We start from the raw sequence: 26,317 nt of genomic DNA, 5'->3' as shown, positions 1-26,317 counted from the left end.
ATACATGAACGTTTGCTTTCTCATTTACACTAAAAAGAGAGCACAGATAAAGTTACTAATGTGATAAACAGAGACGCAGCTAACCTATTTTTTGTCCCTTATCGTGTAACTGGTTTTTTTCAAGAATACATACAAGGAATGCAACTTTAGTTGCAAAACAAACTTTGAGAATTCGTGGCGTAATTGTATTTCTCATTAGTTATTTACTTGTTTTCACATAAAAAACGTTTAATACAAATATTGTTGATCGGTTAATACTAATATTGACTACTTAACAATGGTAATAATTGTCGTGTTATTCATCGTTACGTCGTGCTATCGCTATCTCATGCGCGGTTACACAGTACTTCAATCTACCTTTATTACTCTATCTACGATCTCTACTTATTTAATATTTATCTGTATGTATTCTGTGGGTAAAGCTGTGATTGCCGAGTGGTGGAGGTGGAGAGTTGGATCCCCAAGTCTGTTTGCGAAGAGCCGACGCTGCTTAGTGGAATAACCAGCTCTTAGTTTTAAGATGTGATGTGTGGCACAGTTTTGTAAATAAACGTCTTTTCTTTCTTTCTTCTTCCTAGTGGTGGTTAAAGTACATAACAAGTTTGATGAAAATCTATACAGCGAGCGGCTTAAGAATAATTATTCATTACAGGCCGCGTATAGTAGACGTCCCGCAAATTGCTAATGCGCGTGGCCGCCATTTTAGTGACGTCAGCACTAGACTGAAGTTTCGAGCCGAAGGTATATTTTTATTTCGGCTGACGTCAAAATGACATCATTTCTGTTAATGAGACATGGTTCCAGCGCAATAGCAATTTGCGGGACTTATACGCCTCATACGAGTTTTAGCGAGAGGCTACAGTTTACCTTATAAATCAGTTAAGAAAAAATGGATTTTACCCAAATATCATTAAAGGGAAGACGTATTTAAAGAACAATTTACAATATCCACCATGACACTGGGTCGACATATCGACACCTAAACTTGCTTATCGTGACCCGTTACATATTACCCGTTACATATACATTCATATCGTTAAACCACGAAATTAGTCTAGAATCATTAATCCAATAAAAAAATTATTAGAACTATTAAGTACCAATTACAATTTTAGGCTTAAAATTCAAGATTACATCGGAACCTAAGATTTTAAATAATAAGTGTAAGTGTAAGTTTTAAATAATAATAAGATTTTAAGTGTCTTTTATACATTTTTTAAAGTGAAATTTCCGATTTAAAGTTTTTCACTGGCAAAAATCATACAAAGTTTGCTTGACGTTTGAGTCAAGCATTTACGTGCTTGACGCGACATTCATGCGATTTTATATATGTATTTTTTTTTGCTTGACGCGACCTTTGGACAGTGCTCGATGTAATCAATACTTATAATATAATAAATAAAATAATACCGTTATCCCTTAGTGTATTAGGCAATGAATGTAAACACGAAATTCTGTTGAAATTGGTTTTATATCAATCGAATAAAACTGGTTTTTCTCCCAATGGTCGTATACAAAATGCGTATTCTGCGGAAACTTCGCGAGTTTTTTGTATCGAGACAAATTGTGCCAATCGTGTTTTGGCTCTCGTAATTCCCTAAGAATATCTTTAATTTTTACAGCATTAAAAATAAATAAACAAATTTGTAGTTTTTGAAGCCAAGGGCCTCATAAGAAAGCTCAGAGTCACTCAGGTGCGATGGAGAGAACTATGCTTGGAGTTTCTCTAAGTGATCAAATCAGAAATGAGGAGATCTGTAGGAGAACTAGAGTAACCGACATAGCTCAACGGGTTGCGAGGCTGAAGTGGCAATGGGCAGGGCACATAGTTCGTACAACCGATAGATGTTGGGGTCCCAAGGTGCTGGAATGGCGACCTCGCACCGGATGGCGCAGTGTTGGAAGACCCCCCACTAGGTGGACGGAAGACATCAGACGACTCGCAGGGAGCCGCTGGATCCAGATGGCGCAAGACCGTGGCGTGTGGAAGTCCCTACAAGAGACCTATGTCCAGCAGTGGATGTCTATTGGTTAATGATGATGATGATGATGAGGCCAAAACTTGATTCTTTGAACATCCGAAATGTGTCTTAACACCGCTTTTGGGACGTATATATCGCCTTAAATCATTACACGCCGTCTCGGAAGATCAAGAGTTTCTCATCCAGACTAAATGACAGTTACTTTAAACTAGAGTCTCAGAAGTATTGGTAGCCATAATTAATGTATCCCTTATAATTATGTAAGTAGTGTACTGTGGAGTATATTTCGTGTAGTTCCTCGTTAGTCCGCGTGGGCGGCAGCGTGGCAGTCGACTCACTGGCGCTATTCGCAGCTGTGGACATCGCTGAAATAACACATCTTCTGTAGGATTATCTTTTGAAGCGAAACTTTTTTTAATATACTATGTAATATCGGTAATATTACATATATACTAAATATTACTATATACTATATATTAAATAGTAAGTAAGTATGTAATCCATACTAATATTAGCGAAAGTGTGTCTGTCTGCCTCTCTGCTAGCCTTTCACGGCCCAACCGTTCAACCGATTTTGACGAAATTTGGTGCAGAGGTAGCTTGCATCACAGAATAGAACACAGGCTAATTTTGATCCCGGAAAATCAAAGAGTTCCCACGGGATTTTTAAAAACCAAAACGGGGCGAAGTCGCGGGCATCATCTAGTATTAAAATATAATATAGTGAATGATATAACTTCCAGCAAATAAACCATATATGGTTTCAGCTGGAGTCAACAATTTCAAGTTGAAAAAATTGTTAAAAAAACTTTGAATAATTTTAGTCACTGTAATTTTCCGAGACGGAGATATAATTAAGTAATTAATTATCTACGTAATAAAAAAAACTATAGAAAAAGTCGTAATTAAAAAACAAAAACGTATTAGAAAGTGAAAATTGTCACATTTGAAAATGGCATCATACAGCAACCATATTATTTTTTTCAATAAAATTATAGCCAATGTCAGACGGGATGATGTAATTTGATCGAGAATTCAGCTTAGCAGTTTAAAAGACACTCACAGGCGTCAAAGCGGCAGCGGGTCGGCGGAGATGGGATGCAGCGCCAGCGCCGCGGCGGCGGCGTCGGCCGCGGCGGCAGGCTCGCCCAGCGCCGCTAAGACGAGAGCCAAGCGCCGCCACGTGTCCGCGCGCGTCGGCTGCAGCGAGCCCGCCTCCCGCAGCGTGCGCTCTGCGAGCCGCAGCCAGCCCAGGGAGTAGTATGTGGCACCTGGACATGAACACTCACCGTTGCATCATCTAATCAACCGACAGTTTCTAAATCCCGTACAGCATCAGGATTAAGGAGTTGGAATCCAATTTTTTATTGGACAATATCGCAAATTTTTTTTTATCACCCGGCTTTTATACTTTGAATAAATCCTTTGAGTTTCAATAAACGTACACATGAAGCCTTTTCATATGTAACACTAACTGCAATTAACACTATGGCACGCACCTAACTGCACCAAGCTGTCGAGGTGCGTGGGATGTATCGCCAGCGCGTTCTGGAAGCACTGCCGCGCCTCGTCCCACTCCGCGCTCGCCGCGTGCACCAAGCCTCTCTGCAATTAACACTATGGCACGCACCTAACTGCACCAAGCTGTCGAGGTGCGTGGGATGTATCGCCAGCGCGTTCTGGAAGCACTGCCGCGCCTCGTCCCACTCCGCGCTCGCCGCGTGCACCAAGCCTCTCTGCAATTAACACTATGGCACGCACCTAACTGCACCAAGCTGTCGAGGTGCGTGGGATGTATCGCCAGCGCGTTCTGGAAGCACTGCCGCGCCTCGTCCCACTCCGCGCTCGCCGCGTGCACCAAGCCTCTCTGCAATTAACACTATGGCACGCACCTAACTGCACCAAGCTGTCGAGGTGCGTGGGATGTATCGCCAGCGCGTTCTGGAAGCACTGCCGCGCCTCGTCCCACTCCGCGCGCGCCGCGTGCACCAAGCCTCTCTGCAATTAACACTATGGCACGCACCTAACTGCACCAAGCTGTCGAGGTGCGTGGGATGTATCGCCAGCGCGTTCTGGAAGCACTGCCGCGCCTCGTCCCACTCCGCGCTCGCCGCGTGCACCAAGCCTCTCTGCAATTAACACTATGGCACGCACCTAACTGCACCAAGCTGTCGAGGTGCGTGGGATGTATCGCCAGCGCGTTCTGGAAGCACTGCCGCGCCTCGTCCCACTCCGCGCTCGCCGCGTGCACCAAGCCTCTCTGCAATTAACACTATGGCACGCACCTAACTGCACCAAGCTGTCGAGGTGCGTGGGATGTATCGCCAGCGCGTTCTGGAAGCACTGCCGCGCCTCGTCCCACTCCGCGCTCGCCGCGTGCACCAAGCCTCTCTGCAATTAACACTATGGCACGCACCTAACTGCACCAAGCTGTCGAGGTGCGTGGGATGTATCGCCAGCGCGTTCTGGAAGCACTGCCGCGCCTCGTCCCACTCCGCGCTCGCCGCGTGCACCAAGCCTCTCTGCAATTAACACTATGGCACGCACCTAACTGCACCAAGCTGTCGAGGTGCGTGGGATGTATCGCCAGCGCGTTCTGGAAGCACTGCCGCGCCTCGTCCCACTCCGCGCTCGCCGCGTGCACCAAGCCTCTCTGCAATTAACACTATGGCACGCACCTAACTGCACCAAGCTGTCGAGGTGCGTGGGATGTATCGCCAGCGCGTTCTGGAAGCACTGCCGCGCCTCGTCCCACTCCGCGCTCGCCGCGTGCACCAAGCCTCTCTGCAATTAACACTATGGCACGCACCTAACTGCACCAAGCTGTCGAGGTGCGTGGGATGTATCGCCAGCGCGTTCTGGAAGCACTGCCGCGCCTCGTCCCACTCCGCGCTCGCCGCGTGCACCAAGCCTCTCTGCAATTAACACTATGGCACGCACCTAACTGCACCAAGCTGTCGAGGTGCGTGGGATGTATCGCCAGCGCGTTCTGGAAGCACTGCCGCGCCTCGTCCCACTCCGCGCTCGCCGCGTGCACCAAGCCTCTCTGCAATTAACACTATGGCACGCACCTAACTGCACCAAGCTGTCGAGGTGCGTGGGATGTATCGCCAGCGCGTTCTGGAAGCACTGCCGCGCCTCGTCCCACTCCGCGCTCGCCGCGTGCACCAAGCCTCTCTGCAATTAACACTATGGCACGCACCTAACTGCACCAAGCTGTCGAGGTGCGTGGGATGTATCGCCAGCGCGTTCTGGAAGCACTGCCGCGCCTCGTCCCACTCCGCGCTCGCCGCGTGCACCAAGCCTCTCTGCAATTAACACTATGGCACGCACCTAACTGCACCAAGCTGTCGAGGTGCGTGGGATGTATCGCCAGCGCGTTCTGGAAGCACTGCCGCGCCTCGTCCCACTCCGCGCTCGCCGCGTGCACCAAGCCTCTCTGCAATTAACACTATGGCACGCACCTAACTGCACCAAGCTGTCGAGGTGCGTGGGATGTATCGCCAGCGCGTTCTGGAAGCACTGCCGCGCCTCGTCCCACTCCGCGCTCGCCGCGTGCACCAAGCCTCTCTGCAATTAACACTATGGCACGCACCTAACTGCACCAAGCTGTCGAGGTGCGTGGGATGTATCGCCAGCGCGTTCTGGAAGCACTGCCGCGCCTCGTCCCACTCCGCGCTCGCCGCGTGCACCAAGCCTCTCTGCAATTAACACTATGGCACGCACCTAACTGCACCAAGCTGTCGAGGTGCGTGGGATGTATCGCCAGCGCGTTCTGGAAGCACTGCCGCGCCTCGTCCCACTCCGCGCTCGCCGCGTGCACCAAGCCTCTCTGCAATTAACACTATGGCACGCACCTAACTGCACCAAGCTGTCGAGGTGCGTGGGATGTATCGCCAGCGCGTTCTGGAAGCACTGCCGCGCCTCGTCCCACTCCGCGCTCGCCGCGTGCACCAAGCCTCTCTGCAATTAACACTATGGCACGCACCTAACTGCACCAAGCTGTCGAGGTGCGTGGGATGTATCGCCAGCGCGTTCTGGAAGCACTGCCGCGCCTCGTCCCACTCCGCGCTCGCCGCGTGCACCAAGCCTCTCTGCAATTAACACTATGGCACGCACCTAACTGCACCAAGCTGTCGAGGTGCGTGGGATGTATCGCCAGCGCGTTCTGGAAGCACTGCCGCGCCTCGTCCCACTCCGCGCTCGCCGCGTGCACCAAGCCTCTCTGCAATTAACACTATGGCACGCACCTAACTGCACCAAGCTGTCGAGGTGCGTGGGATGTATCGCCAGCGCGTTCTGGAAGCACTGCCGCGCCTCGTCCCACTCCGCGCTCGCCGCGTGCACCAAGCCTCTCTGCAATTAACACTATGGCACGCACCTAACTGCACCAAGCTGTCGAGGTGCGTGGGATGTATCGCCAGCGCGTTCTGGAAGCACTGCCGCGCCTCGTCCCACTCCGCGCTCGCCGCGTGCACCAAGCCTCTCTGCAATTAACACTATGGCACGCACCTAACTGCACCAAGCTGTCGAGGTGCGTGGGATGTATCGCCAGCGCGTTCTGGAAGCACTGCCGCGCCTCGTCCCACTCCGCGCTCGCCGCGTGCACCAAGCCTCTCTGCAATTAACACTATGGCACGCACCTAACTGCACCAAGCTGTCGAGGTGCGTGGGATGTATCGCCAGCGCGTTCTGGAAGCACTGCCGCGCCTCGTCCCACTCCGCGCTCGCCGCGTGCACCAAGCCTCTCTGCAATTAACACTATGGCACGCACCTAACTGCACCAAGCTGTCGAGGTGCGTGGGATGTATCGCCAGCGCGTTCTGGAAGCACTGCCGCGCCTCGTCCCACTCCGCGCTCGCCGCGTGCACCAAGCCTCTCTGCAATTAACACTATGGCACGCACCTAACTGCACCAAGCTGTCGAGGTGCGTGGGATGTATCGCCAGCGCGTTCTGGAAGCACTGCCGCGCCTCGTCCCACTCCGCGCTCGCCGCGTGCACCAAGCCTCTCTGCAATTAACACTATGGCACGCACCTAACTGCACCAAGCTGTCGAGGTGCGTGGGATGTATCGCCAGCGCGTTCTGGAAGCACTGCCGCGCCTCGTCCCACTCCGCGCTCGCCGCGTGCACCAAGCCTCTCCGCAATTAACACTATGGCACGCACCTAACTGCACCAAGCTGTCGAGGTGCGTGGGATGTATCGCCAGCGCGTTCTGGAAGCACTGCCGCGCCTCGTCCCACTCCGCGCTCGCCGCGTGCACCAAGCCTCTCTGCAATTAACTTAACGTCTATTCACTCTTGACTTGAAGGTACCTATATTAAAGGTGGGGAGGAAAACTGATGCGGAAGGGCGTTCCTTATCCTAGCGGAAAATCTAAATTGATTGGTTATTTTTGTTGAAAAGACACAAATTAGAACAATGCAGAAAAACTACTGGAAATTTAAAAAAAAGTCGTTGAATAGAATAGATGCGCTTTACTGAGTCTGAACGATGATTAATGACAGCTAGTTTAAGAAATAATATTTTAAATAATTATACTCGCGTTATTTAACATTATTATTCAACATTTGAATGCATTTCATCATCTAAACCAAACATATATCAATTCAATAACAGTGGACCTAATGGAGCACCCTGTGCGACCTCGCTGCTATTATACTAAAGTTATACTAACCGTGTAGAGCACGAGATGGCTGAAGGGCGTCAGCGTAGCCGCCTCCGACACGCAGCCGGCCGCAGCGCCCACTCGATCTAACCTATTAACATTTTGAACAATAGATACCTAGTCTAAAGATTAACTTACAACTAAAATGAATATTCGGTACAAAACATTCCGAAATTAAAATCTTCTTCTATTGTTAAATAAGGTAAAAAAGAAAATTTAAACCAGTAAGCACATATTGATGACATAAGTAGAAATACTAAAAGATAAACTCAACCGAGTATGAATTGATATAAGTATATATTTCATAACAAACAGAACCAGTTGTTCGAGTTAGATATTTTGGGACATACATTTGTAAAAATATATAAAGAATTGCATAAATCATACAAAAGATTGAACAATGGGTGTAAACTGAAAAATACTAGAGATAAATAATGCATACATAATCTAATCCTATGTTCTTTTCTTTATGTATAGTCGTAAAACATAATTACATAAAATAAAATTCTAAAGAGTGAAACAAAAGTCGCGGATGCGTCCGAGTCGTAATATCTCGCAAGACGACTGTGGACGCCTATCAATCGGTTCTTAGCCATAGCTTACGGACGCGTCCCATAGTTTGTTTCACCCTTTAACCTTGTGTTTTGTTTATTTATTTATTTTTGTAATACCTAGCTGTAAATTATTAACTACCCATATCTTATGTTTGGGAAGGCACTGGCCCCTAAGACACGGGATTTCCTAGTTTAGGGGTCAGGATTCCAGAGAGTTGATTACTGTACTGAATTGTTTAAATAAATAAAAAATATTATTATTAAATATTATTATCATCATCATCATCATCATCATCATCAGCCTGTGGACGTCCACTGTTGGACATAGGCCTTCCCTAAAGAGCGCCACCACACCCGGTCCTCAGCCTTCCTCATCCAGCCAGGCTCAAGAGGCTGGCGGGAAGTGGCTGGATGAGGAATATTATTATTGTAAAACAATAAAATCGTTATAAGTGGAACAATTAACTAAAGTAAAGTAAAGTTTAATAATAACTTGAACACATTGAAAAACATATTTATCAACATTTTGCATCTTCTCCACTTTAAGTATATTTTTCATAGTTAATTTTCTTGTATGCTAGTTAACTCATTTGTCTACCATTCGAATATTTATAACTATTTACTTACCTAAACCACTATATATATTTTATAATAATTGTCGATTTCTTTATTCTGTATTTTACAAATTGTATGTTACCTTGTTTAGTGCATATATTTATTTAAGCATTGTTGCGTACACATGTTAAGGGTTACCGCTTAGATTTTAATCTATTGTTTTTGTATTTGGACCATTTATAGTTGAAACCTGTTTTGCGTGCCTTTGTAATAAAATAAATAAATAAAGTAGAGGCGATCTAAACTAAAGGGGGACAACCCTCCACCTCCCATGGCCCCACCAACCTCTCGGTTATATGTGCCGAATCGCGGGAGGGCGCCCGTTCGGTACTTGCTCTTGGCATTTTTCCCGGGGCGCCTTCTTGACTCCCTACAAATTATTTTTGTCTCTTCCTTGTCCCTTATGCTCACTCTCCCCCCTTGGGGGCTAGACGTCACTAACACAGCTGTGATCTCCGCTGCTGCTCCTCCGTGGTGCTGGCCTGGCACCTGTACGCTCCGAGCTGCTTCGCCTCTTATGCCAATGGTGCGCGAATTCCCGTAGCCGGTTGTAGTTCCCCGCCGATGAGACGAGGTCCGTGTAGAAGACCGGCCCCGCTTCCCCGCGTACGATCCCATCCAACATCGTCACTTGCAAGTCCTCATAAAGGGGACACTCCCACAGCACATGGTGCCTATCCTCGTCGCCAAAGCCGCACTCGCACGCCGGGCTCTCGCACAACGTCATCCTATGCAGGCGCGCCCGGAAACAGCCGTGTCCGATGAGGATCTGTGAGGTCTCGTAGTCCGGCGCGACCCAGGTGGCCCTTTTGTGAGTAAGATGAGGGAAGACCTCTGCGCCTTGATGAGCGTCGACCGCACGACGTGAAGCGCCGCCCTCCCCGCCCTCCCCGCCCAGCACGCTGCAGCATACGTTAGCAAACTAAAGGGGGAGTAGTCACTAACCTTAAACATAAATCCGCTAGCAACAACCACGCATGCGCTTTTTGCTCAGCGAGCGGAGACTTGGGTTTCCTCGCCGACATGGACGACGCGCCCTCCGACAGCGCGCGCTCCATGCGGTGCGCGCCCGCGGACTCCGCGCGGATAGAAGCTGCGGATACACTATTCCACATAAGCCGACGAAAAATACTTTCGTCCATAGTGATGCTCAAACTCAAACTCAAAACTCTAACTCAAATTATTTATTCAGAATTGGTAAAATTTTACGCTTCCTGATTGTCATAAATTTTTATTTGTAAGATGATATGATATAGTGGTGATAATTAATACGTACTTAAAACTAAAGCTACGAGGGTTCCAAACGCGCCCAGGTCTGAGAAGAGCCCACAACAAACTCAGCACGCAAAAAAATTCATAAGGTTAAAAATTATTTAGATACATGTATCAAAGTCTAATTAAAAAACCGTAATTTAGCTTAGCTAATGATAATAATACCTTTGTTAATTATTGTAGCAAAAACTTTGAAGGCGAATTGGGTATTTGACTACAATTTTTTTATTACTTTATTATAAACAAGGATAAAAATAATGACGTAAACTGAAAAAACTAATTAAATCGATCAAATAATAAAAAAGTTATAAGCATTTGATTATTTCTGATTAGACAGAGATAGCGATATAGCATTTTGACGTCACACCTTTGACCTTACTAATGCCATAGTAGCTTCGTGCGGTTTCATACAAATTTTCGTTCTGCGAGAAAGGGATAGAAGACCCTCCCACTCCAAAATTAAAATGCCTGTAACTTTGTAAATCTTTGTTGGATTTTAATATTTTTTCCGGCGTAAGTTATTATTTTTATCCTAGTTTATAATAAAGTAATAATATTTATCAAATTCAAAAGTAGGAAAATACCCAATTGATGTGAATCGAATCGCACAGTTAGTTGTACATGGCTATAATTTGGTTATCTCTAACTGCATTTTTTCAGTGTAATCTATATATATAAAAGGAAAAGGTGACTGACTGACTGACTGACTGAATGACTGACTGACTGACTGACTGAATGACTGACTGACTGACTGACTGATCTATCAACGCACAGCTCAAACTACTGGACGGATCGGGCTGAAATTTGGCATGCAGATAGCTATTATGACGTAGGCATCCGCTAAGAAAGGATTTTTGAAAATTCAACTCCTAAGGGGGTGAAATAGGGTTTTGAAATTTTGTAGTCCACGCGGACGAAGTCGCGAGCATAAGCTAGTCTAATATAATTATGTTGCAAATGAATTCCTTGCACAGGTTCGTTTTGAACGCTTTACATGCTTTTCGAGGCATGTGTATCACAACTGAGTTTCCAACACAGAGCTGCTACTGAGAATTTGACACAACAACCCTTTCCTTTTTTTTTTTTGAAACATAGTAATGAGATATGTTGTGGCCGTATGGTAATAATTAAATGCGGCAACGGTGAAAGATGTTTATTGAGAGCCGGCTTATGATCTACTCTCGCTTATGGACTAACAATAACAATAAATAAATCTTACATACTATTGTTTAAATCTTATTGCTTAACTACCTAACCTACATAATTTTGCATCACCTCTCTTTCAATCCGATGTGCAGGCAACCAACCTACTTTGATATATTGAGGAGTTGCATTTTTATGTTACAGCTAATATGAACATGCTACGTTTAAACTGTCAATTCGTACATATTACAGTAAGGCCAACGAGAATGGAAGTATATTTCAAGGGCGGGGGAGTGTTACGTGTAAGGGTGCACACATACCGGCGTCGCGGTTGCTGTGCGTGTCGTCGTGCAGCGAGTCGGACTTGGCGTCGAGCTCGGCGTAGGGCGCGGGCTCGGCGCCGTCGTCGCCGTGCAGGCGCTGCAGCAGCTCCTTGCCTGTGGCGAGAGCGGCCTAAAATACACACCGCCGTCAGACACGCGACACCACCGCCACAGTGTGCTCGCGCCCTAAGCCTTGTCGATATTATCATGAATATACTCTATCCCCGGACAGAAATTAATATAGGACTCTCTCTTCTACGTAATCCCATACAAATAACAAAGAAACACAAAACTCAGTGTGTGTTAATCATTTTGAATGACCAACCAATCACCAACTTGTTTCGTACGGAAAACATAGGCTCGTTTGCAATAAATGAAAAATGCTTAACGCTCACTGAGTTTTTGTCCTTGTCATTTATATGGGACTGTGCAACAGAGAGAGCTTAACTTCGTTTAGTGGATAGAGTACAGGCCCCGTTATTTAGTCGCATTGACATTTGGATAGGGAAGCTATGGACAAGATGGCTCACCTTGGAATCAAGTTGTGTTTTGTTTTTAATATTAGTAGATGATGCCCGATGCCCTGATCTTTTGAAATCCCGTGGGAACTTTTTAATTTTCCGACATAATTAAAAAATAGCAGAGTGTGAACCCCGTATTAAGGGGGTGTACTCACCTCTCCGCTCTCCCACACGAGCTGCAGCGAGGCGAGGCTGAACAGCGGCCACTCTGCGGTGGGGTAGTGGTGGTGCGCCAGCCGCGCGGCCGCCAGCGCGCGCGCGCCGCGCACGCCCGCGCACGCCGACGCCCACAGCGCGGTCGCGAGCCGCAAGCCACCGCCGCACTCCGGCCGCGCGGACAGGCACGCCCGAGTCGCGTCCTGTACGTGCACTCACAATCAACCGAGGTTCCGACAGGTTATGCGCGCTTCAACAAGCATTGAGCATTAAAGCCAGAAGGCCTCAAGCAGAATAAACTACGTTATATGTGGCACAACCCTACAATGTTCTTAATACCTCTTCCCCTGGTTATCTACGAGAGCGATTTCAACTATCCCGCCCTCCTACTAGACCTATGCGGTCGTGTGTCTCAAAAAATCCTCTCGTCACTCCCCGTTGTAACACAGTCTTCTATAACAAATCTTTCACCGTACTAGCTACCCAACTTTGGAACTCACTTCCTGAAAATGTCAGAGAGAACTGCCACTCAGTACACTCATTCAAATACAGAGTGAAGCAGTATTACCTATCATTAATATAGAGTATTTTATATATTATATGTATTTATATTTTTCATATATTATGTATATAATTATTTATGATAAGTATTATTATTGTATATAAGTTGATTTGGGTATTTATTATAAGATATTTATGTAGTTTATTAGATTCTAGTACCGTAGACCTATTCCACTTCTTGATACGCCTTACTCACAACCTTGAATGGGAAGCTGGAAGAAATCTCTGTTTAGAGATAAGCATTTCCGATGTAACTTAATTTATTATTACTTCATAACTACAATTTTTGGTACATGAATAATAAAAATAAATAAAATAAATAAACCCGAAGAAAGGTCCCAACACAGCATGACGCTGTACGCCTTGCATGTACACAAAAGCATATAGCGCTGGTTTTCAAACGGAACCCCGATTCGATATATGATAAACCGGGCGTTAGTCAGTTAAAAAAAGTGCGAGCCAGACTCGCGCATCGAGGGTTCCAATCTAGGGTATTTTTTTTAACATTTCGCACGATAAATCAAAAACTATTATGTATAAAAATAAATAAAAATCTTAGAATTGTACATTCTAAAGCCCTTTCATATGAAACCCCAGTTGCTATAGTTATCTTAGTTTGTAAATTGAAAATACTAATTATCTGTTAATGAACACATTTTTAATTTTTTTTCCCCGTGATGTAACCACAAATTCACGGTTTTCGGATTTATTACTTTACTTGTGCTAAAAGATCTTCCTACCTGCAAAATTTCATGATTCTAGGTCAACGGGAAGTACGGAGTACCCTATAAGTTTTCTTGACAGACACTACAAACAGACAACGAAGTGATTCTAAAAGGGTTCCATTTTTTTCCTTTTGAGGTACAGAACCCTAAAAATTGCTAAAAATACAAGGTATAACCATAACGCTAACAAAAATAGCGTTATTGTTATACTACCTAAACACAATCCAATACCAATAACCATTCGCCTCATTTTGTAGTTTAAGTGATTTAGTATGTTTCAAACCCGCAATGTATAGCGTGCAAAACTGGGGTCAATACCCCACCTACGACGCGGCATTGACTCCAAGCGGCCTATTTACGCAACGTTCGTTGACCTCTAGCGTCAGTCAGATGTTTTATTTGCAATGTATCGTGAACTTTTATCTGTAATCATTAGTACCATCACCTGTTCACTTACCATAGCTTCATTGAGCATGCCTATGTGCATGTACTCGAGCGCCAGGTGGTAGAACGCCAAGTGGTCGTTGTCGTCCAGCTCCACGGACTTGAGCAGCATCCGCAAGCTGATCTCGTTCTCCGACTCCTTCTCGATACGAGAATTCGTTTTCTGGTACCAAAACATTCATTTTTAGTGACATTCTTGAGGACTTTGCTGACGCAACGGCGATGTGTTACGTGACCTTTGAGTTTGTAGAATAAATCCTTATAAGATTCGAGAACGAAAACAAAACATTGAATGTAAAGCGAGCGAAGTGAGCGCGAAATTTTTTCCTCGCACCTATAAAACCTTAAGATTTGAGAGAGCTACATGACAAAAAATACAGAGCCCTGCTGGATTAGTGATAATATAATATTATAGAATGTAAATTGAACCAACCTGAGCCTTCATCTGATGTCCAATGCCGCAGTAGAGGTAGCAGCGCGGCAGCAGCGCGCCGTTCCTCTCCTCCTCTATCGACAACGCCTCGTCCGCCAGCTCGATGCCTTCCTCTATCTACCGGAATGTTCACACATTACAATCTTCTATCTTCTCTTCTATCTGTCTGACTGACTGATCTATCAACGCACAGCTCAAACTACTGGAAAGATCGGGCTGAAATTTGGCATGCAGATAGCTATTATGACGTAGACATCCGCTAAGAAAGGATTTTTGAAAATTCAACCCCTAAAGGGGTAAAATAGGAGGTTGAAATTTATGTAGTCCTTTAAACTTGAAATTTCGACAGTAGGTTCCTCTTAGGCGAAGTAAAACTCTTAGTAAAACGCTAAGTCGAAGGTGAAGAGCAAGTGTTACATATGAAAAGGCCTCTCACGTGATTTTTCCCACCCCACTTGTTTTTTTCACAGGTGGCATGTGAAATATGCACCATTTCACAGGTGGCAAGTGAAGTATGCACCATTTCACAGGTGGCATGTGAAATATGCACCATTTCACAGGTGGCATGTGAAGTATGCACCATTTCACAGGTGGCATGTGAAGTATGCACCATTTCACAGGTGGCATGTGAAATATGCACCATTTCACAGGTGGCATGTAAAATATGCACCATTTCACAGGTGGCATGTGAAGTATGCACCATTTCACAGGTGGCATGTGAAATATGCACCATTTCACAGGTGGCATGTGAAATATGCACCATTTCACAGGTGGCATGTGAAATATGCACCATTTCACAGGTGGCATGTGAAATATGCACCATTTCACAGGTGGCATGTAAAATATGCACCATTTCACAGGTGGCATGTGAAGTATGCACCATTTCACAGGTGGCATGTGAGATATGCACCATTTCACAGGTGGCATGTGAAATATGCACCATTTCACAGGTGGCATGTGAAATATGCACCATTTCACAGGTGGCATGTGAAATATGCACCATTTCACAGGTAGCATGTGAAATATGCACCATTTCACAGGTGGCATGTGAAATATGCACCATTTCACAGGTAGCATGTGAAATATGCACCATTTCGCAGGTGGCATGTGAAATATGCACCATTTCTCAGGTGGCATGTGAAATATGCACCATTTCTGAGGTAGCATGTGTAATGTAAGAGCCTCAATAGCTCAACCGGTATAGGAATGGACTGAAAACCGAAAGGTCGACGGTTCAAACCCCGCCCGTTGCACTATTGTCGTACCTACTCCTAGCACAAGCTTGACGCTTAATTGGAGAGGAAAGGGGAATATTAGTCATTTAAAATGGCTAATATTCTTTAAAAAAAATAAAAAAATATGCACCATTTCACAGGTGGCATGTGAAATATGCACCGTTTCACAGATAGCATGTGTAATATGCACCATTTCACAGGTAGCATGTGAAAAATCACGTGTAGTATCACACACAGTAAATCGCTCTAGTAGTGATATAGATACAAATGTGTGGTTCTCACCCATCCGGCGCGGAAGCAGGTGTTGGCGGCGAGCAGCCGCAGCGCCGCGTCGTCCTTCAGCAGCGGCGCGCTGCGGCGCGACACGCACAGCGCGCGCACACTCGCGTTCCACGCGTTGGTGCCTGGGTACACAATCCATATACTAATATTATAAATGCGAAAGTGTGTCTGTCTGTCTGTCTGCTAGCTTTTCACGGCTTGACCGTTCAACCGATTTTGACGAAATTTGGTACAGAGGTAGCTTGCAAGCCGGGGAAGGACATAGGCTACTTTTTATCCCGGAAATTTAAGAGTTCCCACAGGATTTCTAAGAACCTAAATCCACGCGTACGAAGTCGCGGGCATCAGCTAGTTATCTATATTCCATTACAAGCTAGCCCTTGACTGCAATCTCACCTGGTGGTAAGTGATGATACAGTCTAAGATGGAAGCGGGCTAACTTGGAAGGGGTATGGTAGTTTTTATTGAACTTTTACCCAGTTTACCCCTTCTATCAGTAATCATCAGTATTCAGACTGTAAAGTGTGTCTTTGTTTTTGCTATCGTTCTAATTACACACTGTATAACACCCGTATTCACAATCATTACTATGAAATCGCACGGTGTGCTCGAACGCATAGTGTGGATTCCACCAATCGGATTATCGAAAATTGACGTGACAAAATAATCTGATTGGTGGAACCACACACTGTGCGTTCAAGCGCACTGTGAGACCTCATAGTAATGATTGTTAATACGGGGGTAATATTACCTGGACAACCTGATCTGTAAATTGCTGGTGTTACCAATTTTTAGAATAAATTATATAGGATAGGATAATTAAATAATAGGAAATAAGAAATTAGTAATACGGTTAGTTAGTAATATAAGATGTATAATTATTGTATTAGAGAATAAAGGCTATTTTATTTTATTTTATTTATTTTATTTATTTATTTTATAATATTACCTGGGTGCAGCGGCGCGGGCGCGGCGGGCAGCAGCGCGGTGGCGGCGGCGGGGCAGCGCGCCGCGGCCGCGGTGGCCAGCGCCCGCTGGCGCCAGATGTGGCCACACCCGAATGAGAACACTTGCGTCGCACAGGGGTAATATTACCTGGGTGCAGCGGCGCGGGCGCGGCGGGCAGCAGCGCGGTGGCGGCGGCGGGGCAGCGCGCCGCGGCCGCGGTGGCCAGCGCCCGCTGGCGCCAGATGTGGCCACACCCGAATGAGAACACTTGCGTCGCACAGGGGTAATATTACCTGGGTGCAGCGGCGCGGGCGCGGCGGGCAGCAGCGCGGTGGCGGCGGCGGGGCAGCGCGCCGCGGCCGCGGTGGCCAGCGCCCGCTGGCGCCAGATGTGGCCACACCCGAATGAGAACACTTGCGTCGCACAGGGGTAATATTACCTGGGTGCAGCGGCGCGGGCGCGGCGGGCAGCAGCGCGGTGGCGGCGGCGGGGCAGCGCGCCGCGGCCGCGGTGGCCAGCGCCCGCTGGCGCCAGATGTGGCCACACCCGAATGAGAACACTTGCGTCGCACAGGGGTAATATTACCTGGGTGCAGCGGCGCGGGCGCGGCGGGCAGCAGCGCGGTGGCGGCGGCGGGGCAGCGCGCCGCGGCCGCGGTGGCCAGCGCCCGCTGGCGCCAGATGTGGCCACACCCGAATGAGAACTTCATCGCGCGCTCCAGCGACTGGAACGATGGACTTTACTTTTTATGCCGTTTTAGGTATACATTTGGCACCGATTCCGTTGTCTTTCTCTAAACTAAATTTAGAGTATCTGCATCCTTTTCTTTTTAACAATGCTAAAAAGGGACAGAACATGAACTTTACATTAAAAAACTCTAAATTTTAGTGCACGATACAACAGTAGGCTCGTGACTGGCAGCTAAAGTTTGACAGCTCTAGATTAAATTTGAAACTGTCAAACTGTATCTGTCATTTTCATATTGCATTAGTAAGAAGAGGATGCGAATACTCTAAAATTCAGGTGTGCTCAGAATCAGTACCAGTGTGATATTTTTTTTACTGCGACAAGTTCACACTTGAGGCGGTTCCCGCGAGAGGCGGGCGGCCGGCATCACCACATGGCTTATAGTTTTCTGTTGGCGAGTGAGACAGAAACCCGTAGCATTGTTGGGAGTGCTCACCTCTAACACCAACGCCAGCTGCCCCCACCGCACGCTCGCCAGCGCCAGCAAGTCGACGACCGCCATGGCGTTCTGCAGGGAGTGAACGCGCGCCGCCTCGAACTCCGCGCTCTGCGAGAGCACGGCGTCGCGGACGGCCATCGCCTCGCCCACCAACAACAGCAACACGACTTCCTCGTACTCGTTGCGCGGGACGAACTGGAGACAAAATATCTAGTTAAAGTCCGTGCCCAACACATCACAGAGCTAACTAACATCGGGTGGGAACTCGCACTCAAATCCAACCAGATGGCGAGCGCAGTGTGCTCTGCCTCTCTTCTTACGCCTTACTAACGTCTAAACAATGCTATTGCAACGCGTCTTGCGGTTAAATTCAGATGCGACTAAATGATTGACGTCTGCTAATTACAACTATAGTCATAATCATTTATTTGCAGGTTGCAGGTAAATACATACTAAGTTGTTACCATTAGTTTCGAGCCACAATCAACCATAGACAGTCCCGTCATACGTACACGACATAAACAGTCCCGTCATCCGTACACGACATAAACAGTCCCGTCATCCGTACACGACATAAACAGTCCCGTCATCCGTACACGACATAAACAGTCCCGTCATCCGTACACGACATAAACAGGCCCGTCATCCGTACACGACATAAACAGGCCCGTCATACGTACACGACATAAACAGGCCCGTCATACGTACACGACATAAACAGTCCCGTCATCCGTACACGACATAAACAGTCCCGTCATCCGTACACGACATAAACAGTCCCGTCATCCGTACACGACATAAACAGTCCCGTCATCCGTACACGACATAAACAGTCCCGTCATCCGTACACGACATAAACAGTCCCGTCATCCGTACACGACATAAACAGTCCCGTCATCCGTACACGACATAAACAGTCCCGTCATCCGTACACGACATAAACAGTCCCGTCATCCGTACACGACATAAACAGTCCCGTCATCCGTACACGACATAAACAGTCCCGTCATCCGTACACGACATAAACAGTCCCGTCATCCGTACACGACATAAACAGTCCCGTCATCCGTACACGACATAAACAGTCCCGTCATCCGTACACGACATAAACAGTCCCGTCATCCGTACACGACATAAACAGTCCCGTCATCCGTACACGACATAAACAGTCCCGTCATCCGTACACGACATAAACAGTCCCGTCATCCGTACACGACATAAACAGTCCCGTCATCCGTACACGACATAAACAGTCCCGTCATCCGTACACGACATAAACAGTCCCGTCATCCGTACACGACATAAACAGTCCCGTCATCCGTACACGACATAAACAGTCCCGTCATCATCGTATAAAAATAGTGCAAAATACGGTGTTTTCTGAATACGAGATTTGTTTTGGATTGATCCTTAGGAACTTAGAAAGGATTTAACGTGGAGCCATAAAGATTTTTGATTGAGGGGGCGACGCCACTTTTGTGGTGCCTTGTATAGGCAAATATACACTAGCTAACCTGGTTGATGCCGGCGTACTTCTTGGGTTTCCACGGACTCTCGGCCACGTGGTCTTCCCTCCGCCTGTTCAGCGTGCCTTGCAGCTGAGGGGGCGACGCCACTTTTTGCGGCGCCTTGTATACCTGCAAATACATTTTTTTTATTCCAATACAAGGAAGCCCTTGACTGCGGTCTCGTGGTGGAGAGTGATGACGCAGTGAAAGATGGACGCGAGCTAACATGGAAGGGGTATGGCGGTTTCATTAAACCCATACCCCTAATCGGTTTCTTCACGGCATCGTACTACAGCCACAGCCAAAGCCTCCCACCAGACCGGAGACAATTTGGAAATTGTATGTTTCCAAATTGCTTCTGAAAAATGATTACAGGTGCATGGCATACTTCACAAAACATTTTCAAAAAGATCTATTCCCTCAAAGTTGTTCCCTATCGAGGGCTAGGTGAACTGAGGGAATAGAACTTAGAATGAAAACATGGTATACCTGTCCCGTGACTCCCCTCATCAGCACCTCAGCGAGTTGCCTGGCGAGAGTGAGTCGCAGCGACTGCGTGGACGCAGACTCCACCGCTGTCAACATGTCACGGTACCTGACAACAGTTTGTGAGTTATTGGACATTTCATACACATCTTCATCATCCTCTTCATTGACTTCCACACGCCGCCTGGATCCAGCGGCTCCCTGCAACACGTATGATGTCGTCCGTCCACCTAGTGGGGGTCTTCCAACGCTGCGTCTTCCGGTGCCAGGTTGCCATTCCAGCACCTTGGGACCCCAACGTCTATCGGTTGTACGAACTATGTGCCCTTCCTTGGACATTTCATACACATCTTAAAGACAGTGAAAGCAGTGATAGATACAGGCATAACGCATACAGCGCGACAAGGCTCTTTTGGTGCGTGGCGAAAATCGGAACTAACGCCGCCATCTTGTGAAGTGTCACGCTGTCCCCTTGCATGAGGTGTTACCAAGTTAAAAATCTGAAATTCTCTGTTTTTGTTAAATATCAGAGCCATTCCATCACGATATATCCTGATATGTATATACAGTATAAATGTGCCTGCATCTTATAGTTATATTTAACACTAGGTAGATTTTTATTTTTTTATTTATTCAGATACAAGTTAGCCCTTGACTGCAATCTCACCTGATGGTAAGTGATGATGCAGTCTAAGATGATAGCGGGCTAACCTGGAAGGGGTATGGCAGTTTTTATTAAACCCATACCCCTTTGGTTTCTACACGGCATCGTACCGGAACGCTACATCGCTTGGCGGCACGGCTTTGCCGGTAGGGTGGTAACTAGCCACGGCCGAAGCCTCCCACCAGACCAGACCAGAAATTTAGAAATTATAAAATTCCAAACCCCTGCCAGGAATCGAACCCAGACCTCCCACTATTAAGACCACAGCGCTCACCACTGCGCCAGGGAGGTCGCCAAAGATAGATATTTGAACAGACCTAAGCATGATAAGTTGCAAGTCCATGGCCTATAAATGGTTTTTATTATTCTTTCTCGATTTGGAAACAGGGATGGCTTTCTCAATTTCTTATTCAGTTAAAATTAGACAAAACTTACTCGATTTTCGACATTGATATTTCCAATTTATCCGTAAAATTGAGGAAATTTTATTTGCTGGCAGCCTTTGTTCTACAACAACGCCCCCCTGTCAATGTCACTGAAGTGCCAATAGAGCCGTGTCGTACTGTAACTGAGTAGGTTCCTGCGGTAATGGAGAGGTGCGGCAGGGGTGTGATGACGTGACGCGAGAGCTCAGTGACTCGTGACGCAGGACCTACTCAGTTAAGGCGTTATGCCTGTAATAATTTTATTATGATACCTGTCGATAGCGGCCTGCAACCTCCCCGCTCTGATGTGCAACAACGGAGCGCGCTGTAAGGCAGTCTCCAAGGTCGCCCCGGCGCCCGTGGGGGCAGAGGCGCCCGCCTTTTGTAAGTACAGCAAGCTCAGCTCTGAAGATATTTCAAAACTGCGGATCTGTAAGAAGTAAATAGTTTAAAAAACCGGCGAAGTGCACCGTACGATTCCGTTCCATTGTACAAGAATAACACTTTTCAATTACATATTCATTAGGGTGTAATACACCCTAATAATGAACATATTGTAGTACTTTTCTCACCATTTCCTGTTCGCGCTCCGCCTGCTTGTAGCGGCTGGTGGAGCCGGGCAGCGCCGTCAGCTCCAGGCACAGCCCCCTGATCGCATACGACTCCGCCACTATACGCAATATCTCTCACCATTTCCTGTTCGCGCTCCGCCTGCTTGTAGCGGCTGGTGGAGCCGGGCAGCGCCGTCAGCTCCAGGCACAGCCCCCTGATCGCATACGACTCCGCCACTATACGCAAACTCCGACTGCAAACCAATAGATGAACCTTGTACCAGGCGTAACTAAAACGCTAGTCAAAACTTAGTACTATTACTATACTACCTAAACACAATACAATACCAATAACCATTTGCCTTATACTTGTAGTTTTAGTGATTTAACATTTTTCAAACCCGCCCGCTTATGACGCGGCATTGTCGATTGTTGTCACCCCTTTTTTTAGGGTCCCGTTTTACCCTTTGGGTATGGATCCCTAAAAAGTAAAAGCTGACTGACTGACCGACTGATCTATCAACGCACAGCTCAAACCACTGGACGGATCTGGCCGAAATTTGGCATATAGGCTCTGCTAAGAAAGGATTTATGAAAATTTAAACCCTAAGGAGGTAAAATAGGGGCTTGAAATTGGTATAGTCCACGCGGACTAAGTCGTGGGCATAAGCTAGTTTATAATATTAGTCAAAAAGTTCTTGGGCACACTCTCTGAATTAAAACCTACTCGATGATGCCCGCGACTTCGTCCGCGTGGATTGAAGTTTTTAAAAATCACAGTGGGAACTCTTTAATTTTTCGGGATAAAAAGTAGCCTATGTCACTAGTCACTACTCACTCTCCAGCGGCCCTACCGCGGTTGTTTGACAGCTACAATGTCACGATCGCAATCATCTCTGATTGGTTAATGCTCGCTCACTATTGGCCACAATGCATTGTTGCAACAAGAATCGCACAAATACAGCCAATCAGAATTGAGATTGTAATAATGATTGATGCAGGTTTTAGACAATCGCCCTACTGGTCTTTATCTATACCTACCCATGCAAAAAATCACGTCAACCTGTTGCACCGTTGCGACGTGATTGAAGGACAAAGCAACAAACAAACACTTTCGCATTTATAATACTGATTCCTTGCCTGATGTTGTAAAATAGTTAAATTAACACTGTTAGCTTCTTTCCATAGTTTATAGATAATCAAAACAATGATAGGCAATAAAACGTCATGGCTACATGAATCACTGCAGCACTCTGATGTCATGCTAGAGGAGCTATTATTAGAGCTTGCATGGGAAATGAAATGCATGAGTCAGCTAGTTGCAGTAACACAACCAGTTTAGCTACTTATTAGGTAACTTGCTACACAATACTTACTTACTACTATATTATGCCAAGATAGTTTCCTACTAATACTAATCACTAGTCACTACCCCTATTATAAATGTGAAAGTATGTTTGTTTGTTGGTTTGTCTTTCAATCACGTCGCAACGGAGCAACGGATCGACGTGATTTTTTGCATGGGTTTAAGTTTAAGACCTGGAAAAGGACATAGGCTACTTTTTATCGCCGAAAATCAAAGAGTTCCCACTGGATTTTTAAAAAACCTAATTCCACACGGACGATGTCGCTGGCATCAGCTAGTGGTTAATAATTGTATCCTTGGCCTTCTGACATCATGTTGCTTAAGTACGCAATAAAAATGTTGAAGGAACACTCATTCTAATCATGCCATCGTATGTAATTGTATAAAATTGTTGATTAGATTCTATTGATAATACTGCTCATAAATTATTCAGATAGCAATAGTAAATACTTATTGTTGCTCTAAATTATTATTTACTAGATGATGCCCGCGACTTCGTTTGCGTGGATTTACGTTATCCTACAGGAACTCTTTAATTTTCTGGGTTAAAAAGTAGCCTATGTCCTTCCCTGGGATGTAAGCTAACTCTATACGAAATTTCAAAGAAATCAGTTAAACTGTTGGGCAGTGAAAAGCTAGCAGACAGATAGACAGACACACTTTCGCATTTATAATACTAGCATATGCTCGCGAATTCGTCCGCGTGGACTACACAATCCCCTATTTCACCCTCTTAGGGGTTGAATTTTGAAAAATCCTTTTTTAGCGAATGCCTACATCATAATAGCTATCTGCATGCCAAATTTCAGCCCAATCAGTCTAGTAGTTTCAGTTGTGCGTTGATAGATCAGTCAGTCAGTCAGTCACCTTTTCCTTTTATATATTTAGATTAAAGATTAAGTATGGATGTAATTATAATATCATTTTACACATAAGCAACAGCACTTCATAAAATAATATTTACACTGGCAACTCCTTCTCTGTCAAAGTATTTAGCTCTGCCATCTTATAATGCTTCAACGCATCATCATACGCTCCACATGCAAAGTTTAGTTTCCCCAGCAGCAGATGTGCGTCCAGCGCTACTCCCGCTTTCTTCCCTGCCTCGTCCGTAGCCAACGTCAGGTAGCCGCGAGCTTCGGAGAGCTCTCTCTGGGCTCTCTCGATGTTTTCCTTGAGTGGAGGCCATTCGTCCAGGTATGCTTCCAACTTGCCTTCTCCGATGAGGAAATGTGCAAGACTTTCTGAAAATATTTATAATAGTGTTTTTACCAACACTTCAAAGAAATTTCTGAATAATTTTAAATACATAATATATGGTGGGCGCGAACCCAGAAGACTCAGGTTCGAATCCTGCCCCTTCCGCATTTATTGATATGTATTTCTAATTTTTGATATTTTCATTTTAACTATTGATATTTTTTGGTTGCGATTTTGTGTAAATAAATGGTTTATGGTGGAATTCGTGGAATTAATTTATTAATTTATGAACAGTGGAGTTAATTCATTAATTTTCATGGTGAAACTAGTTGAAAGATTAATGATTTTAAGCTTATTTTGGTTTAATGACATATTATAATGTAGATAATGGTTACATACTACAATTAATTTGTTGATTTTATTTGTCCCGTGCAATTGGGTTGAAATATCGACAAATAAAATAAACAAATTAATTGTGGTATGTACCCTACCCATTATTTTGACACTGGTGGCTATGGTAGATAATAAGCAGTTTCTTTATTCTACTAGGTACTACAGTTTAGCTACTATTGATACAAGCAGATTTCTGTTATAATTTTAGAAGTATGTACAGTCCATACTGTACTATTTTAGATAGAGTACATATTATAGAGAGGAAAATATAAGTAAATATAGAATCATAAACTTCTTCTTTTCTTCTCTCATAAACTTACTAACTTTATAATTACAGAGAGAAATAATTTAAGTATTTTGTTTTTTTACTTTGAATTTTGAAAATGTAAAATTATTTAAGTAGGTTAATGAATGAACTCTACCATTTAAATTATTTATTAGAACTACTAAATGCAGTTGATACCTTAAAAAACATTCTTATGTACCTATTAGGTTTATTCACAATGTTGCATTTTTAACTCATGGATGTTATCTTACTCATTTTAACCACTTTTTGTACTTATTTGTTTTACAATGATAAGAAGTTTGAGTAGGAGTATCAGTGATGAGTAATTCAAATTAAAAACAATAACAGGAAAAATATAAGGCGAAAGTAAAAAACTAATTATAATAAACGAGTTACAAACATTAACGTTACAACATAGGTAATAACATAAAGTTAAAGGCATTACGAATCACAAGTTTTCGATGATATAACTTATAGTTTCTGTGCGAAGTTGTTGTTATGGTCAATTAAATCTTAGAGATATGTACATAAGTGACATTTATAGGGTTGTTAAATTACTTTTAATCACTCTCTATACTGACCATGTTGCGGAGACCTGGCCTTGAGCTGTAAAGCCAAGTCGACTGCCTTCTTCCAGTTGGACTCCTCCCGACTCTTCTCAATGTCGGTCTCGTAACTTCGCACCGCATTCTTGCTCCTCGACGTCATTTTAAGACGAACACTCTACGCGGTCACAGCATCGATTTCGCCTGTTTCACTTCATTCAGACATTGCAAAATCTTCACAAATTGCGAGAATGTGTCGAGAATCCCCAGAAATTGAAGGCCAAATTTGACATTTGTGATGACATTTGCAGGGTGTATTGCGACGTTCCGTTTTACGCAGAAGCAAGAAATATTACATCTTTAGTTAATAATTCAATTTAAATTAACAGCTGTCATAGAAGTTTTCGTTAAATTTGAAAAAAATAACTAAGTATAATTAAATTCTGTGTAGCCTATAATCAGTTTTTCATCTTAAATTCGGAAGTCTGCTTATACTGTTACAAGATGGCGTTGTATGTCTGTAAAAAAGTTAAATGTTTGGTAAATTTTTTTACACTTTGGGGAGTTTGTTCAGGGTTCAGGTTACGTTCGGGGCTAAATAAAATACAATGTATAATCCGCGTGCAAACCCTTAAAACAGGCAGGTAACCTATGCAGTCTATGTTACGATAGAAACTTGTTAATGTAGGTACCTACTTACAAAACTAGTGGTAGATAGATTTTATAGCCCATTTTCTACCGATGGAAAACTACAACCTTTCTTTGATATGCGACTGGTCGAGATGGCAATCGGGGAGGGGACGCCCGCGCACCCACACAGCCGCCGCGCTAAGCTGGTGCAGAA

At 45.2% G+C, this 26,317-nt stretch overlaps 1 protein-coding gene across 1 annotated transcript; it reads right to left on the bottom strand.

Moving 5' to 3' along the window:
* Positions 1-1,201: 1,201 nt before the first annotated feature.
* On the bottom strand, positions 1,202-25,785 carry Ttc7 (tetratricopeptide repeat domain 7). The gene is made up of 18 exons (XM_069501785.1): positions 25,510-25,785; positions 24,014-24,293; positions 21,823-21,937; positions 21,405-21,562; positions 20,047-20,152; positions 19,564-19,686; positions 18,047-18,244; positions 17,449-17,587; positions 15,916-16,037; positions 14,399-14,515; positions 13,979-14,128; positions 12,235-12,438; positions 11,556-11,688; positions 9,766-9,913; positions 7,661-7,742; positions 7,150-7,255; positions 3,046-3,253; positions 1,202-2,347 (listed from the first exon to the last, which is right to left on the bottom strand). Exons 1-17 carry the CDS (start codon positions 25,634-25,636, stop codon positions 3,051-3,053), a joined length of 2,511 nt encoding a protein of 836 aa, XP_069357886.1. The 5' UTR covers positions 25,637-25,785; the 3' UTR covers positions 1,202-2,347; positions 3,046-3,050.
* Between the last annotated feature and the right edge of the window lie 532 nt (positions 25,786-26,317).

This window comes from Maniola hyperantus, chromosome 11 (genome assembly GCF_902806685.2).
Source record: "Maniola hyperantus chromosome 11, iAphHyp1.2, whole genome shotgun sequence".
Taxonomy (NCBI): Eukaryota; Metazoa; Arthropoda; class Insecta; order Lepidoptera; family Nymphalidae; genus Maniola; species Maniola hyperantus.
This window is presented reverse-complemented; position numbering and strand designations above follow the sequence as displayed.